The 18917-nt window shown below is 38.9% G+C and overlaps 1 protein-coding gene across 1 annotated transcript in view; it reads right to left on the bottom strand.

Moving 5' to 3' along the window:
* The window catches only part of MICU2 (mitochondrial calcium uptake 2), a 108148-nt gene that overhangs the window by 34146 nt on the left and 55085 nt on the right, over positions 1 to 18917 (bottom strand). The window contains exons 3-4 of the mRNA XM_055140506.1: positions 930 to 961; positions 748 to 823 (exon numbers count right to left, since the gene is read on the bottom strand). Of these exons, the coding sequence (XP_054996481.1) occupies positions 748 to 823; positions 930 to 961 (108 nt within the window). The remainder of the gene's footprint in view (positions 1 to 747; positions 824 to 929; positions 962 to 18917) is intronic.

Below are 18917 nucleotides of genomic sequence, written 5' to 3'. Positions count from 1 at the left end.
AAATCTCAGAAGAGAGCAACATGCTGCAGAAATGCCTTTGGAACCCCAAATTAGCATCTAGTTAAATATTTAACTCCAGTTTTAGCACCCTATTTAAAATTTGTGAATTCCTGGATCTACATCCCATACTGTATGCCACTGATATATCAAGGGTAGCACACCACATTTGAGGGAGTGTAAAGTAGAAAGCAACCGATCTTGATTGAAAAAGAAAAAACAAACGTGTGTGTGTGTGTGTGTGTGTGTGTGTGTGTGTGTATAAATATATATGTTAGCACACAAGATTCAACCTGTAACAGCATGTTAGTGATCTCTTATACAGGGTTTAATGGCTCCAAGGTGAGATACAACAACTTTCACACACTGTTCTCTAAGGAAACCTTTGGATCATTATTAGTGGATTATTCAGAATGAATATTCATACTCTTTATTAATGAATCATTCGTAAGCAATACGAAATAAATTATCTAGCATCTGTCTTTGAAGCAGGCTTGGCTGGTGGTGGTAAAATTCAAAATAATAGTGTTGGGAAGGTGTAATGGTGGTGGGATTGGTTTTGAAATATTGAATGCAATAAATTATTATGAAAAACTTTATAAAAATAAAAGAAAAAAGAAAAAACCAAAATAAGTCATTCTCCATTTAAATTCTGTTTTATATTTCATAGTCTACAGATATAAACCTTGTAAGTTAATAAATTCTGGTAAAATAAAACACAAGTTAAAAGGTTAACAAGTCAAAAATTACCTTTATCACCAAGGTCTCTGAAAAAGGAGGACCCATGATTAGCTCTTTGGATTCCAGCCAGTATATCATCAAGCTCCTTTAAACAGATATAATAAAATCCATCAGTTTAGTTTTATAAAAATCCATTTTGTAGCTTTAAAAAGAGAAACAAACAAAAAAAACATTTTGCACATTTCATTTACCTTTTGTGTCATCTTCTTAACTAAAGTTTTACCTATAGCAAAAGAAAAAAATAATATTTAGCCCTCATATTCTTTGGTAAAACACTACTACTAAGGAATAAAATCATTTAAAAGATTAAAGGAGTCACAGTAATAAACTAATCATATTGACTATACAATAAATTCCTGCCAACCATTTTTCTTTTCAAATGATAATTAAAGTTGTGTCTTTATGTTTTTACTGATGAAAAAGTCAACAATTGCCAGCTTTACAACTAATATAAAAAAGAATATGATGTTGCTGAATTGTCTCAGCTAGATAGGTTCAAGCTGAAAACTCTGGGGCTTTCTTGGAATGAATGGAGGGCAGGCAGATTCTCCTTTCTGCCTGAGGCCCAGCAGCCCCCACCAACACCTTATTCCCTCTGGCATAGAAACAAATGGCCCACCAACTGAATCTCATCAAGTCACCAAACTGTGCTAGCTCCACAGCTCCTGGAGTTCAAGGCCGCTCCAAATTTTATAGAATTGACAGTTCAGTAGGAGCACAGAGAATCTGATGGGCAATTTGCACAGAAGCCCACCAAGCTCAAACAGTAAGAGAAAACAATAACTTAGAAGGCTCAATTAGCACCAACTAGCTCAGTAAATTGTGAGACAATGATTTTAATAACACCACTGTGAGATAGAACAATGATGACACATTTTTATTGACCTGTCTTTTAATAATTCTATTTACCTTTTTGGTGTAACAAGCAATCTGAAGTAAATTTATTTGTGCCTACTAAGGGAGAGGCTTGGGGAGGTGGTAGGAACCTGGGGTCATTGGTGGAGGAAAGGTCACACTAGTGGTGGGAATGGTGTTGAACACTGAATGCCTGAAACAACTGCATTATGTACAACCTTGTAAATCATAGTACACAGTTTATGCTTAAGAACGCTGCTTTTTTTTTAATCCTGAAACGTTCTCTTCAAGCTTAAAGTTCTCTTGTCAAAATGAGAAGGCTAGCCAATATGAATACTATCCATCCCAAAGAGACGATACTTTGAATAACATCCTAAAGAGGAACAGAATACCAAGACCCAAAACTCCTTCAGTTTTAGCCATTTTCTTTCTGTTTTCTACCAGTTTCTTCTCATGCACTAGTACTGCTTCTCTTATTGAAATACTGTGATGATACTTTGACAACACTTTACACACCTACAACAATATTGAACAGTACTGAAAAAGACTTACTTTGCTTGTATATTAGTTATGAAAGATCACTTTAGGTTTTCAAAATTATCTGTGAAGTTCCTTCAGTAAAATTAATGATATGCAATAATTCAGGTGTCAGGTTAAAAAATTGTTTCTTTTAGAAGAGAATGAGAATAATGGATGAACAGGCATCTGGGCTTCAGTTATACTGGTGATAGGAGTGAGTGATATGGCCATATATCCAAAACAGAGTCTCAACAAAACTGAAAACATACGTTCTAAGCTGCAACCACTGAAACTTTGTTATGTGCCTGTCAAGTTGACAGGAAGGGATGGGTTGGGATGGGAAGGGAATATGAAAACACTGATGGAGGGAAACTGACACTGGCAGTGTTGAAATATCATATGTCTAAAACTCAACAATCAATAACTTTGTAAATCATAGGTCTTCAATAAAAAATTTGGAAAGGAGAAAGCTGTTCCTTTTTGTAGTTTAAGATATTAGTTTAGAAAAATAAGTCTACTGGAGACAAATTCTATTATTTGGTATTGTCAATGTTTTTTATTATTAATAAAAATATATTATAAAATATGACTATATAATTTTTAGAAACACTTATCATGCTTCTCATAAGCTTAGGTATTACCAGTTGGTATAGTCTGTATTTACTGAAAAACTATTATGTGCTTATCTGTTAACAAAGAACTCTAGATTCTAATATTAGTTACTATTAGAAGATCATCAAGTTAATTTACAAAAGTTAATTAACTTCATTAACTTAATTTAATTAAAAGGCAAGATAATTTACAAAACTTGTTCTGAATGTGCACATAGAAACAGTTATAAAATGCTGATAAAACCCCACAAAATTGTGTAAGCAAGTATTTTACCTATCTTTGCAAAGACTATTAACTTAAAAAAGAGGAACCAAGCAAGATTAACATGCCTTATAATGCTTATCAAACATGATCTATGAAGAACTAAAAAAAATATTAGGGGCTGGAAAGAGAGTATAGCAGGTAAGGTGCTTGCTTTGCATGCAGCTGGCCCAGGTACAATCTCCGGCATTTCATATGGTCCCCTGAGCACCACCAGGAATGACTCCTGAGTTCAGAACCAGGAGTAACCCTGAGTATTACCTGATACCCCCCTACCTCCCCCCCAATCCAACAAACACATAACAATCCCATCAAAAAAATGAGGAGAGCAGAAGAGATATTTTACCAAAGAAGACATAAATAGGTAACAGGCATATGAAAAACTGCTCATTACAAATTATTATCAGGTGGGGCTAGAGCAACAGCAGGTAGAGCATTTGCCTTGCACGCAGCCGACCCGGGTTCAAATCCCAGCATCCCATATGGTCCCCTGAACACCGCCAGGAGTAATTCCTGAGTGCAGAGCCAGAAGTAACCCCTGTGCATTGCCAGGTATGACCCAAAAAGCTAAAAAAAAAAAAAAAAAAAAAAACACCCAAATTATTATCAGGGATTTGCAAACCAATACAGCAATAAGATATTTTGCTTTTACTTTATAAAAATAAAATGAACAAAAACAACCGCCCACCCCATGTCAAAAACATTCTCACACCTTACAGCTATGAGAATGTTGGGGGTATTTAAGAAAAAAAACCTTATATACCGTTTGTAAAATGTAAACTAGGTGCTTTTTGTGAAAACATGGATGGAAACAGAGGGGGTGGGTCACACGCACTGAAATAGGTCGGGAGGAGAAAAGCAAATACCAGATGACCTCATTCATATATAGTAATATAAAGAGAGAAAGGAAACAGACAATGTCCTTCAAAAACAAATTCTTAAACTCTGACCACAGAATCACGGTTGCCAAGTTGTGATAGAAGGGTTGGTGGGCTAAAGGGGTACAGGAACACTGGTACTTCGGTACTGGGCAAGTGTGGGAACACTGTACTCCTAAAACATATAAACACTGATGATCTTGTAAACTTACGTTATATCAATAAAAATAATACTTAGAAATACTTTTTGAGATCACATGGCTACTTCTCCCGGAAGGAAGCAAAACATGAGGTCCCCATAGCTATGCCACCATACTCTGCACCAGACTGTTTCACTTGGGGCACCCCAGAGGAGGGGAAGGTGAGAGCCATCCCTGCCCCAAGGGACCCAGCTGCCGCTGAAACCTCCACAACCCAATTGCCGCCACACTAGCCACACTAAAGGGTGCTCCCCACATGCTTGGGCCGACCCTCACATATGAGTGAACATATTCCTGGACCACGCGGCTGAAAAAGCCGCGCATCACATCATAAGACACGTCATAAGATACTCCCTACCCATTCTCCATAATCACCACACCATATATATATGTATATATATATATACATATATATATGTTTAATTTTATTGAATCACCGTGAGATAGTTACAAGCTTTCATGTTTGGGTTACAATCACACAATGATCAAACACCCATCCCTCCAGCAGTGCACATTCCCCACCACCAATATCCCGGCTATTGGAACCCGCCCTTTCCCACCCTCCCCCTGCCTCCATGGCAGACAATATTCCCCATACCCTCTCTCTACTTTTGGGCATTATGGCTTGCAACAAAGACACTGAGAGGTCATCATGTTTGGTCCATTATCTACTTTCGGCACGCATCTCTCATCCTGACTGGTTCCTCCAGCCATGATTTTCTTATGATCCTTCTCTATTCCATCTGCCTTCTCCCCTCCTCTCATGAAGCAGGCTTCCAGCTATGTAGAAATCCCCCTGTCCTTGTATCTACTATTGTTGGGTGTCAGCCTCATGTGATGTTATTCTATTCTATACTCCACAAATGAGTGCAGTCCTTCTATGTCTGTGCCTCTCTTTCTGACTCATTTCACTTAGCATGATACTCTCCATGCCTATCCATTTATAAGCAAATTTCATGACTTCATCTCTCCTAACAACTGCATAGTACTCCATTGTACCACACCATATTTGATGGTGTTCAGATAGTAGGCAACAAATCATAGAGGGAAATATATACATATGCATATATACCTATTTTTCATACATATATATATATACATATACACCAAAGCTCACATCACCCAAACTTTAACAACATGTTACTGATATCCTATAGAATGTCTTAATGACTCCTGCCAAAATAGAACAATCTTCACAATGTTTCCTATATGAACACTTTTTTGTAAGCATGTTCAGCAGTTCTTCATAACAGACAATATGAAATATATTACTTTGGTTGTGTTTTGGGACAGGGTTTGGGGTATGGGATGGTAACATCCCAAATTTGGTGGTGGGAAGGTGTAATGATTGTGGGATTAGTGTTTGAATATTAAATGTAATCAAATATTGTGAATCAATTTATAAAATAAAAAATTAGAAAAAAAGAAATATTTTTTGAAAGTGAGGAAAGGGTGTAACATTGCTTTCCTGCAGTTATTAGTCTTGATGCCAAGCCTTAAGTTAATTGCTTCCTCCTGAATCATCAGTTTAAGGGTAAATAATCTAATGTTTTTTCATGTTTTTGGTCTATATGTCTTCTTGTGGGGGATAGGGGATAATTGTTGCTTCTCTTTCCTTGGCTTAGTTCTACTTTCACAAAGATAAGAAATTAAGTCTTACTTTCATAGCCATTCCATATATATACATGTGCTAATTCAAAATAATTTAATGGGGGAAAACAACAAAAGGTAGATTTAAAATTGAGGCTATAATATAGAATATGGACTAATGGAAAACACTCTTCTCAGCAAGGGATGCGATTAGGTTTCAAGCACAGTGACAGACTTCTGGCCCAGGGCACCGACTTTCTCTCCTGGACTCCAGGTGGTTCAGTATTTCCAGAGGATTTATGAAATGAAAACTTACAATAGTCACATCCTGTTACAGACAGTCATTTTTATATTTAATGTAAGTAAAATTGCATTAATATATATTGAGTGCTGTTACCAATCAAATAAATATGTGCTGCTAACAAAGTTATCGAAAATCATAACTATAAAATCATTTTTCTGGACTTCTGACACATGAAAAGAGAATAAAGGCATTTCTAGAAGCAATGAGACAGTTCAAACAGTAGAGATATTTATTTATTTATTTTATTTTTTATTTATTTTTGCTTTTTGGGTCACACCCGGCGATGCACAGGGGTCACTCCTGGCTCATGCACTCAGGAATCACCCCTGGCGGTGCTCAGGGGACCATATGGGATGCTGGGATTCGAAGCCGGGTTGGCCGCGTGCAAGGCAAACGCCCTACCCGCTGTGCTATCACTCCAGCCCCAGTAGAGATATTTAAATTAAGACAAAAATAATTAATATGAATTAGCTCAGAAAGTTAAAAGCATTTCCAGAATTTGGCCTGGACAAAGTACAGTGGGTAGGGTGCTTGCCTTGTGTAAACTGAAGGAGCATTGAAGGGATCTACAGATATTTCTCTTTAAAAAAAAACAAAACAAAACAAAACCACTTCACAAACTTTTTGATAAAAACAATCACTTGGGGGTGGCTTGTTAAAAACACATCACCTAAAAGAGAAATGGAAGCTTAGGGAGCAGGTGTGATCAGAGTTACTGGATCAAAGGGAGGCAGAGCAGAGCTTTAAGAAGTGTCCCAGGAGGCTAGAGCAATAAATAACACAGCAGGTAGGGTGTTTGCTTTGCATGGGACCAACCCGGGTTTGACTCCCAACATCCCATATGGTCCCCCAAGCACCGCCAGGAGTAATTCCTGAGATGCAAAGCCAGTATTAGTAACTGGTAGTAGTAACCCCTGAGCATCGCCGGGTGTGACCCAAAAAGAAAAAAAGAAAAAAAAAAGACAATGAAATAACTTTACAGAGGAGATAATCTTAAAGAGATGAAAAGACAGTTTCAAAACCACACAGTGACAACAGTGGCAAAAATATGAACTACATATTTTCACTGTAGTAACATAATTTTATTAATAATTTAAAAAAATTGAGACACCATGAGATACACAGTTACAAAGTTGTTCATGATTGGGTTTCAGTAATATAATACTCCAACACACCTTCACCAGTATACATTTCCCACCCCCAATGTCCCCAGTTTCCCTCCCAGCTCCCTCCCCGAAGCCTACCTCTCTGGCAGGCACCTTGAGATAGAGTATTACAAAGCTGTTCATGATTGGATTTCAGTAATACAGTATTTCAAAACCATCCCTCCACCAGTGTAATTTCCTAGCACCAATGTCTCCCTCCCTTCCCTCCTACCCACAAAACAACCCCCAACCATGCATGCTTCTATGACAGGCATCTCTCTACTCTCTCTCTCTTTCTCATTCTCTCATTTTAGGCATTACAGTTTGCTCCTTTTAACCAGTTTCTATTTATTTTCTTCTACTAGTTTCTCCTCTTCTCTCCAACTTTCAAATGCTGTAAAACCACAAGCCTCATTCCTAAACTTCTTTTTTCCCCCAAGATTTTAAAAATTGGGGGTATGGTGTTGCTAGCAGGTCAACCTGTACCTGGGGCAAGTGCATCAGCAACCTGATGGTGCCTTCAGACTTCCTGACACCCCAAAATTGCCACTGTGTCTTTGGCTGGACCCCAACAACTTGGACCAAGTTTACCAAGAAATTAAATGGCCAAAAGTTAGGTATGTGGGAGCCACACTCATAAGCCACCTCCACTCAGTTATACAAATTCATTTATCGGCTGTATTTCCAAGACCCATAAATAAATCTTGAAAGAGATCAAAAGGCTCAGTTAATCTCGAACCAACACATGGCTGAACAGACCAGGGTAAATATGACTGTGGTGGGTTAGCCTGGTGCCCACCCAAGCGGAGCCCCCGGCAGCTTCTTGCTTCCACAATCCAAAATTGCCACCATACCCCCAGCCTGACTCCACCGTCTCAGGATGGACCTCACCAAGATATAATCTGCTGAAAATATGTGTATGCAGGTTTTGTGATGGAAATATCCAGGCTTTCACGAGGTTGGGATAGGCTACCTCCCCCCACTTCCCAATTACTCCTGGAAGCTCTGGCAGTGACCTCCACGAACCAACTCCAGTGTTACCATGTAAGCTCTTCTACTGGACTTGTTCCAGAGACTCATAAATAAATCTCGAAAGAGATCAAACACTGCAGTTAATCTTAAACCCATGCATGGCTGAACAGTTGGGGGTAAATCTCCACCCCCACACACTTGTGGTAGATTCCAACCACTGACCAGTCCTCCTAGCCCTTGTTTTCCCTGGCCTTTGCATTTCTTAACTTCTTTTTTTTCCCTTAACTTTTGCACTCTCTAGGAAAAAAAGTATCTCAGCTTTACAATAGTAGGAATATACTGGACACTTGAACTCAAAATTCCAGTTCAATTCTCTTCCTCCTTGCATATCTAACACCTACTCATTATTTCATCTTGAATGTGTTACAGAAACTTAGGTTCACTGAATTCTCATTATAAGGTCACATATACTGTGGCATTTGGCTCATGCCCCCTAGTGTCACTCAACACAACAGACAGTCCCTATTGCCATGGAACAGACAATCTAGGGAGAAGATCAGCAATTAATAATCAATTTAAAAATAAGTAAACTATACATACATAGTATTAGAGTGTACTAAGTGATGCAAGGAAGAGCCTGGCAAGTTCCCCGTGGTGTATTCGATATGCCAAATACAGTAACTCTTCCTCTGACCCTGAAAAGAGCCTCCAATTGGGAAAAACAAGTAAGGAGAGGCTGCTAAAATCTCAGGGCTGGGGCGAGTAGAGACGTTATTGGCGCCCACTCAAGTAAATCGATGAACAATGAGATGACAGTGCTACAGTGATACTAAGTGACGTGAAAACATTTGAACAAGGTAAGAGGAACTGGATGGGATGAGACAGTGTGGCATTAAGAGTGTATATCTTGATTGAGAAGGTGACATTCATGTAGAGGGAGGGAATGCACCAATCAGGTATCTGAACAATGTATTTTAGGCCATAGGAGCATCCAATGCACAGACAGTGGGAGCATGAATCAAATAAAATAAATTAAGGACACAAACAGGTCTTGTAATGAACAAAATGACAAGGTGTCCAGGAAGATTCCCCAATAAACTGAGTGACATAGGGAAGTGATAGGGGCTGTACCACTGTAGAGAGAGAATAGATGAAAAGAAAAGGTGTGATGAATTATGCACAAAATTGAGGAGCTGAAGGGAGTACTGACTTAACAGATGATGGTAAGAGAAGAGACAAAATGAACAAAGACAAAAACAATCTATTATAATAAAACTAGGAAATGTGTCATAGAAACCAGGAAAGAGTTTCAAGGAAGGAGAAGACCACACTGTAAACACTGCTGAGTCAATTAAAAAGCAGATGATGCTCAGTAGAAAGGCAAGAGAGAAAACCAGCTTGTGGGTGCTGCTGGATAAACAGGCAGTGCAAGACAGAGTCTGGATGGGTGACAGGGCCGAGAGACAGCCAGTGAGAACCGAGATCTTGCTAGGGACTTTTTTTTTTTCTTTTTTGGGTCACACCTGGCAATGCACAGGGGCCACTCCTGGCTCTGCACTCAGGTATTACCCCTGGCGGTGCTCAGGGGACCATATGGGATGCTGGGAATCGAACCTGGGTCAGCCGCATGCAAGGCAAACGCCCTACCCGCTGTGCTATCACTCCAGCCCATTGCTAGGGACTTTTAAAGATTGTAAATATATGAGACTATTGTAGGTCTCAAGAACGAAGATGAAAAGAATGATATAAAATCTCGTCATAGGCCATCATTCAGATCGCATGGCCTTCTCTCCTGGAAGAGAGCAACATGATGCCCATTACAGCCATGCCACCAGACCCCGCACCAGGCTGTTTCACTCAGGGCCCCCAGAGGGGGGCGGGTGACAGCCCTTCCTACCCCAAGAGACCCAGCCCTGGCAGCTGAAAACCTGTACAACCCAACCGCCGTCTCTCTCCAGGCTGAGCCTCACAGAGAGAACCTACTCCTAGACCGTGTGGCCGCATTTGCAGCGCATGACACTTAATAAGACACTCCCTACCCATTCTCCAAGAGTACCACACCACATCTGACGGGGCTCAAATGTAGGCAACCAATCATAGAGGGAAATATATATATATGAAAGTTCCTATCACCCAACCTTTAACAACATGTTAGTGATATCCTAAAGTACGTCTTAATAGCCCCTGCCAAAATAGAACAACTTCACACCATTTCCTCTATGGATACTTTTTTGTACCATTTTCAGCGGTTTTTCATAACAAACAATACAAAACATATTATTTTGATTGTAATTTGGGACAGGGTTTGGGATTGGGATGGAAATATGCCAAATATGGTGGTGAGAAGGTATAATGGTGGTGGGATTAGTGTTTGATTAAATGTAATCAAATATTGTAAACTACCTTATAAAATTTGGAGATGACCGCTGGACTAGAGCTGTTACCGACTGGATTTCATGGGATGTCAAAAGAATGCCTGGCCGCCCACCTACAAGATGGTCAGACTTCTTCGTCAAGACCCTGAACGAATGGTTTGAGGCTCTTTGTGTTCCTCAACAGCGAACAGACACCATTGGGCGACAGGGATGAATGGATACGTTACTAGAGCCCGGTTGAGCAAATCGATAAGCAACGGGATGACAAGTGATACAAGTGATAACTTATAAAATAAAAATTTTTTAAAAAAGATATATATGAGGACATGGTAGGGGAATTAGTATCAACAGGGCAAGGAGGACCACTGTCAGAAAGTTAATTTGGATAAGAGAAGCGGCAGGCATTCTGGTGAGCAACACGGCCCGGACAATGCTCCGGACCCGAATCGGGGCCAGCAACACTGGGGGACCGGAGGGAGGAGGTGCCGCCTGCACACCTTCTCCAGATGGAACCCTGGCGACACTGAGCAGCAACTAACATGGCTCCAGGATTCGGGACTGGGACAGATCCGAGCCGCGTGGCCGCTAACGCGGCCGCGCGACCTTTTCTAAAACCTGAAAACATACAATCTTTGAATGGAAAACTAATTATCAAATGCCTCCTTATTAGGGTTATCTTGTTTGGGGATATAACTCCCACAACAATAGTGAGTTTTGTGTTGAAATATGGAACGTAATCAAGGTGAAGAGAAAATAAAGTGAGGTTCATCAGTTATACAGTTGGGGTGGGGGACGGGGGGTATACCAGGGATTTTGGTGGTGGAATATGGGCACTGGTGAAGGGATGGTGTTTGAATACGGTATAACTGAGACATAAACCTGAGAACTCTGTAACTTTCCACATGGTGATAAAATTTTTTAAAAAATAAAAATTTAAAAGACCTTCAGCCAACCCTGAGGAGGTTAGACCCCTCCCCATGAAGTTCCTCGAATTCCCTTGACCTCTCCCTTAATCTGATTAAAATGTGATGCAGCCTAAAGAAGACCATCACCACTCCCAGCCTCCCTGGTAACCTCCTTAGCAAGGGACTTTTACCTGGAAAGAAGCCCCCACGTGGGGGCAGGTTGAAGAGACCCTATAAAAGACACCTTGAACAAAGGAAGTGCGTACATATGCTGCCTGAGCCCATGTGCTGCTTGTGCCCATGTGGCCGAGCACATGTGGTGCCCGAGCACATGTGTCGCCCGCATCTCCCCCCTTGAGATGTGTACTTTCATGCTTTTGTGTCCAGTGCTAGGATGTGTGTAGAGCTTCCTCCACCCTTAGAGAAGCCCGAGTTCTTTCTTGAGCACGTTACTCCTACTGTTACTATCCCTTCCTCCTTCCCTCAGAAACCTCTAAATAAAATCTATTTACTTCAAAAAAAAAAAAAAAGAAAGTTAATTTGGATATATAAAATGCTTTGGAGGTTCAAGGTGAAGTTGAAGAATAGGAATTTAGGGTTCAGCCTTGTACCACCATGTGATTTCCTCCATAGTTCATATCAAACTAAGTTCAATTAGAAGGGGAAAATATTTGAAAGTAACTATTAAAGAATAATAAATAAAAATTCTTGTAGCTAAGCAATGAATATAACCTGATGGAACTGAGTGCTTGGGAATAACTAAGATGAAGAATTTTTATGAGGTAATGAATAGGCATATTGGGTTTTTAGAAGGTGGGTAAAGGGGAGACTATTTAACAGATTGTCCACAGAGAGTGGGATTTTATAATTTGAGATTTCAAAACTGGAGCAATTCCAGGTAATGCATATGGAATATGAATAGTGAGAATTAAGGTCACTGGAACTGAGAAGTGAAGAATTGCAAACCTAAGGAAGAAAAAAAAAGCATTAAAATTCAATACAGAAGAACTTAGAGAACTGGTGTTTCAGCTATATAACCTACTTTTTTTATATAATTTTTTTTTTATTTTATAAAGTACTTCACAATATTTCATTACATTTAATATTCAAACACCAATTCCACCACCACTACACCTTCCCACCACCATATTTTGGATTTTTGGATGTTTCCATCCTGAACCCCAATCCCTGGCCCAAAGCAGAACTGAAATAATACATTTTGTATTGTCTGTTATGGAAAAACTGCTGAAAATGCTACAAAAAAGTATCCCTAGAGGAGAGAGGGTTAATATTGTTGTATTTCACCCAAGAGCCATTAAGCCCTGCTATAAAAGATTACTAACATGTTGTTAGAGGTTGAGCCTTGTATACTTTTATATATATATATATATATATATCTGAAAAAAATATTTCCCCTTCTACTTTTAACTCCATCAAATGTGGTGCGGTACTCTTGGAGTATGGGTGGTGTGTGGTATGAAGTGTCGCGTGGTCAGGAGTGGGTTCACGTGTTGGTAAGGCTCAGACTGAGCATGTGGAAAGTGGCCGTGAGCACGGCAGTGGTTGAGTTTTTGAGGGTCCCTTGGGGCAGGGAGGTCTCTCACCTGCCCCCACCCCTTTGGGGCACCCTGAGTGAAACAACCTGGTGCTAGGACAACCTACTTCTTAAAGGTGAACATTTTTTAGGGTCCTTTCTGGACTACACAGTAAGGGATTGAGGATAACACTGATCTCCCCGCTAAGTCCAACACAGCATAAAGAATAAGCAGCCAGCATTCATTCTAAAGAGGCCTGGAAGATAGTTTAAATAAGCCCCATCCATTACTATTAATAAAGTGTATTGCTTATAAAAAGTCTAGGAAGATAAATACTAGGTAAAAATGAGTTTAGGATCTAATAAAATCTCCGACTGTTTTGTTTCTCGCTGTGTTTACAGGAAGATCACGGGTCATCGAGCTCACTCTATAATTCCTTGTTTGCTTTTCATCATGATCCCTAGGAATGCAACCAAGATTGTATTTCTTATCCATGATGAAAAATGAGGATAAAGTACATCATATGCATAAAGGATGTATTATTTGATCTGCAAAATTACTAAATTCTTGATTTAGCTAAATGCCATTTGACAGTTTAATTACATTTCAATGAATAATAAAAGTGGAAACATTATAAGAACTAAATTGGTTAAATCAAGGGTTGCATAAAAACTTCAACAATGAAAGAAAAAAGCCATGTAAACTTTGAACTTGATTAGGAGAATAGTATGGGCATGTGGTTAAAATAAGGTAAAGGAAAAACTAGGCTCAAATGGGAAAACAAAGGAAATCCTAGGTAATATTGATAATAAGAGGAAAGCTAGTACAGTAAAAAGAAAAACCATAAATGATTAATGAGAAAGTAAAAAGAACCAAAATTAGGTGAAAGAAGACATGAATATACATTACTTCGAGTATATTTTCATTAGTATTTTGAAGATATGTTAGTATTTTCAGTTAGCTGATCAAATTTTTATGACTTCCATTTGATGGACCATAAAGATAGTACGGGGGTTAAGGTGCTTGCCCTTCAGGCAGCAGATCCTGGTTTGGTCCCCAGGAACATTCATAGGAGTGATCCCTAAGCACAGAGCCAGGAGTATGAACCCTGAGAACCACTGATGGGATAAACATAAACAAAAAAAAATTATAATTTCCACTTGAAACTCCAGCATGAGAAAATGAGCATAAAGTATAAAGTATAGTATAGAACACAGACATTTATGATAACCAAGAAATATTTTAGCTACAAAATATTTCTAAAGTATTATTTTTCATTTTCTCTTATACTATCATCTGTTTCATCCTTTAAACCAAATTTTCAGAAAAAAGCAGTCTATTTTATAATTCTCTTTAATTGCTCACTCTCTTGAAAATAATCTACCAATGATCCTGTAACCCATGACAGTGACCAAATTCAATACCCTCTTCCCAGCTATCTTGCTTGACCATTCTGAAGCACTCACACAACTAGTCAAACATCACACCACTTCCATGATATTGTATTCTCACCTTGGACAAGTATTATTTAAAAATTATTTGAAATGGGGCCAGTAATATGGTTCAAATATGGCATGTGCTCCTAAGTTCAGTCCTTGGCACCTCAAGGCCCCAGTATAAAGGGTAGTTCTGATGGTCCACGAAGCACGGAGTATCACAGTGTCAACCTGAACCCTGAACTTTCAGCCCCACCCTATGGAGCCAAGGACTGACCCCAAGGCTTGCAAAGCACTGCGGGGTTGTGACCACAACAACAAAACAACCTCTGGAATAGGCTCTACTTGGTTCATTAACCTACGGAATACATAATTTCTTTCTCTTTTTGTGTTCTTGTTTTGGGAGATCAGATCCAGTGGTGCTTGGGCACTCTCCTGGTTCAGGAATCAGGAACCATGAAATGTGTGCTGAGACTGAATCCAGGGATCCTAGAAGCAAAACATACACTCCCATCTTTTTTTTTTCCTTAATAGTGCTGGGGATTGAATCAAGGACCTCACATTTAACTTGAAATAAACTCCATAGTGCTTGCTAGTAGATTTTTATGTTCATCCTACTTGGAGTTTGTTGGCCTTCCTGGATGTGTAAGTGCTTTTCAATACTTTGGGGGAAGTTTTCAGCTATTATTTCTTCCATTTCCTTCCCCCCCCTTCTCTCTCTTTTCCATGTGCTGATACTCTAAATGTCTGTACTTTTCTGAGATGTCTCCTTTCTTCACTCTTTGTCTTTGTTCTTCAGAATGCCTATTATATTATGCCTTCATTCTGTCAGAACGCACTAGATCCACTCTGAGTTCCTTTACCACTTCAACCTGTCACTTATCCCTTGTGGCGTTAGCTCCACTTTCGTGTGAACTCCACTACTGAAATGTAAGAATGACAGTTTTCCTGCCTTCTTTCCCCTCTGCTCCCTTGTTTCTAAGAAATTATTGCATTATTAAATGAATTATTTTCAAGAATATCCTGGAGCACAAATTGTTCTTGATAATAATGCAACCAATATTTTTTGCTCCTTAAGGAACACTTGTCATGGTCAGTGTTTAATAGGGTTATGTCACTCCAAGTGTTTCTCCCCTAATTTCTCCCTGCAAATTAGTTTAAAGTAAAACTATGAAATCCATCAGTGTCTTCCATTTGCATGGGAGGATTTTCACAACTGTTCCGTTTTTGAGAGCAGCCTTAGACTTGAATTTCCTCTGTGCTTTTTAAACTATAAAGCCAGTTTCTTTGCGAGGATACTAGGAGGTATCTGTTTTGCCATCTGCTACTTCTCATAGGTGAAAATCTGTGCTCACGGTCTGGGAAAGAGCTCTGAGTGACACTCCCACTCTAGGAGGTAGTAGGCAGCAGGAATCTCAAGTCTACCTAATTGACTCTCTTAGTATAGTTCCAAAGCCTTAGGAGATTAAAAAAAAATCATCACCCAAGTATTCTCAGGAGGCGAGGGACCTAAGTAGAGCCTCCATTGTACTTCTTTCATGGTACTCACTTACAACTACGAACTGGTAGCAGAACAGACATGCTCCTGCAAGAAGGGTCTTCTGACTGGGGGAGAGAGGAACCTATGTTTGTTCTTAGTTGCACCTGACCTGAATGGAATTTCTGCCTCAGGAGGTTAGGAGAGGCCAAGGGAGAAATCAATCTAAGTTTAAATAGCAAAGACTCACTTCTTATCCAACTATAGCAGATAAGGACATGTTTCTTCAATTGTTATATGGCCATATGACAATTTTCAGAGATTTTAAATGTGATTTTAAAATAATTTTCTCATTTCAGTGGGAAGTAGGTCCATGGAGTACTCAGGCTGCCCAAAATGGAAACTGATTAACAACTCTTTAGTTTGCTCAATTTTACTACAAAATAAAATTCCACTTTGTGATTAAAATACCTACTACTTACCCACTCCCCAACTGATACTAGGGTTATTTCTAGTTATTTTTAACTATTACAGTACGGCTTCCATAAGCATTCTTAGACATTTACTACTGCACATGTACAAGTGTTCCTTTTAGAAATATAGTAAACAGTGGGTCAAGTCTCCCAATAGTATTCTTTTCAATGTTACTTCTCTATACTGTTGATGAGAAAAAAAAAAAATCCATGGCAAGAAAAGAGGTTGAAATGTTAGTAAAGAACCTGCTTTTATTATCTTTTTTTTTTTTTGCTTTTTTGGGTCACACCCAGCGGTGCTCAGGGGTTACTCCTGGCTCTGCACTCAGGAATTGCTCCTGGCAGTGCGTGGGGGACCATACGGGATGCCAGGGATCGAACCCGGGTCGGCCGCGTGCAAGGCAAATGCCCTACCCACTGTGCTATCACTCCGGCCCCTATCTTTAATTTTCCTTAAAGTTGCAGTTTCCAAGAACCAATTGATGTCCAGTGAGTACTCAGGAATGGAATTTTAGATCAAAGTTATGCTTATGTTTAACTTTATAAGATAACATCACATGGATTTGCAAATAGCTGTTTAAATTTTAATCTTCAACCAAAAGGGTGAAAATGTCCTTGTTGATCTACATCCTCTGCAATCCTCATTACTGTGGACTTAACTGCTGCCCATTTAATGTAAACCCATTAAACGCTAATTACAATAACTAGTCTTATTATAATCACTAATTCTTATATAATCACTATAATAATTATCACTAGGAGAAAATTATTTTCATGTTTCCTCTTTTTTATTTAACTGAGCTTTTTGTCTTTGTGTTACTATTTTGTAGATTGTATATATACTAAATATTCTTTGTCAATCAGATATAAGAGATTTTGAAAATTTGTGGACTGAATTACTCTATGGTAATTTTTGATAAATAGAAGTAAAAATTTTAATATAGTGAATTTGTCAATTTGTTCATGTTAGCACTTTTTATGTCTTATTTAGGAAATAATTCTCTAACCTAAGAGATTTTTATTATCTTGGAAAAAATTTTAAGCACTTTTTTTTAAAATAATTTATTTTTTAATTAGTGAGTCACAGTGAGGGTACAGTTACAGATTCACACATTTTCGTGCTTGTTTTTCCCTCATGCAATGTTCGAGAGCCCATCCCTCCACCAGTGTCTATTCTCTACCACTTATGAACCCAGTATCTCTCCCACCCCCTTATCCCATCCCCCCACCCCACTCCGCCTCTGTGGCAGAGCATTCCAATTTGTTCTCTCTCCTTTTGATGTTGTGGTTTGCAATAGGGGTATTGAGTGGCCATCATGTTTAGTCTCTAGTCTACTTTCAGTGTTAAGCACTTCTTTTTTTCATATCCATTTTCATATGTATGTACACACACATCAGGTTGAATAGTCCCTCCATTTCACAAGGATTTACAATATCATCTATATCATGCCAAAGTTCCATTATTCCCATCCATTTTTGCAGCTCTTTGTTCTACTGCCAATTTGTCTATCCCTGTACCAATGCCTGACCTTAATTACTGTACTTTATAAGAAATTCTATTACCTGGTGGGGTTAGTTCCTCATTTCTACTTTTTTTTCTTTAAGAGTTACCTTAGTTCAGCCACCTAGTTTTTGTGTTGAGTTTTCCTATCAGTTGCATGTATGTGCACACCAACATGTGCATACACACAGCCTTAATGGAAGCCTTCAAATTGTACTGAATCTATAGCTTATGGGTTACATATTGGGGTTTATGGGCCTGATTATGCCTGTACAAACTGTCAATTGGATAGCAGAAAGTTACATAAGATATTCTGAGTGCTTAAAAACCCAATTAGTCCTCTGTCCTTCCCCTATTATTCACTCAATACAAATATTACTTTTATCTCGCTAATTCTACCACACAGACTTACAGACCATTCCTTCCTAAGAGTCTTTTCTAGGCTACCAATTCCCACCTGATAATGCCAGTGAAAAATCCAAATATCCTATTCCTTTCAGCAGAAAAATAATAGCCTGTTAACAAATGGTTTTTCTTTAAGTATTTGTTTTAACTCTTCACAATGATATCTCTACCCAAAAAAGCATTACTTTCCATAATTAAATATATTCCTTAAGGGACTATCTCCAAATAAAAGAACCAATTTTCAAAACAAGAGTTCAGAAATCCTAAGGTTACTAAACTCGGGGCCAAGTTCAAAATAATTTATTTTGGGGGTTGGTGAGATAGTACAGGTCTTGAGGCATTTGTCTTAATCACTGAAGGATGTGGCCCAATGCCCCCCTAGAATAATTTATTTTTTATTACAGTTTTGTACAAATGAGAAATAATATTACATAATACTCTCTCCCTGTTAATTAGCTTGCTAGAATTTTTTTGGGGGGATTACATCTGGTGATGCACAGGGGTTATTCCTGGCTCTCATTCAGGAATTACTCCTGGCAGTGCCCAGGGGACCATATGGGATGCTGGGAACTGAAGCCAGGTCGGTTGCCTGCAAGGCAAATGCTCTACCCACTGTGCTATCAATCCATCCCCAGCTTGCTAGAATTTTGCTCTAATTTTTATCATTTCTTTTCGTTTGCTTATTTTGGCTAACTGGCTCTTCATTTATTTTGCTAAGATGAAAGCTTAAGTCACT

The sequence above is a fragment of the Sorex araneus genome, chromosome 1, assembly GCF_027595985.1.
Source record: "Sorex araneus isolate mSorAra2 chromosome 1, mSorAra2.pri, whole genome shotgun sequence".
NCBI lineage: Eukaryota > Metazoa > Chordata > Mammalia > Eulipotyphla > Soricidae > Sorex > Sorex araneus.
Note: the sequence above shows the minus strand (reverse complement) of the source record. Positions and strands in the feature narration are given on the sequence as shown.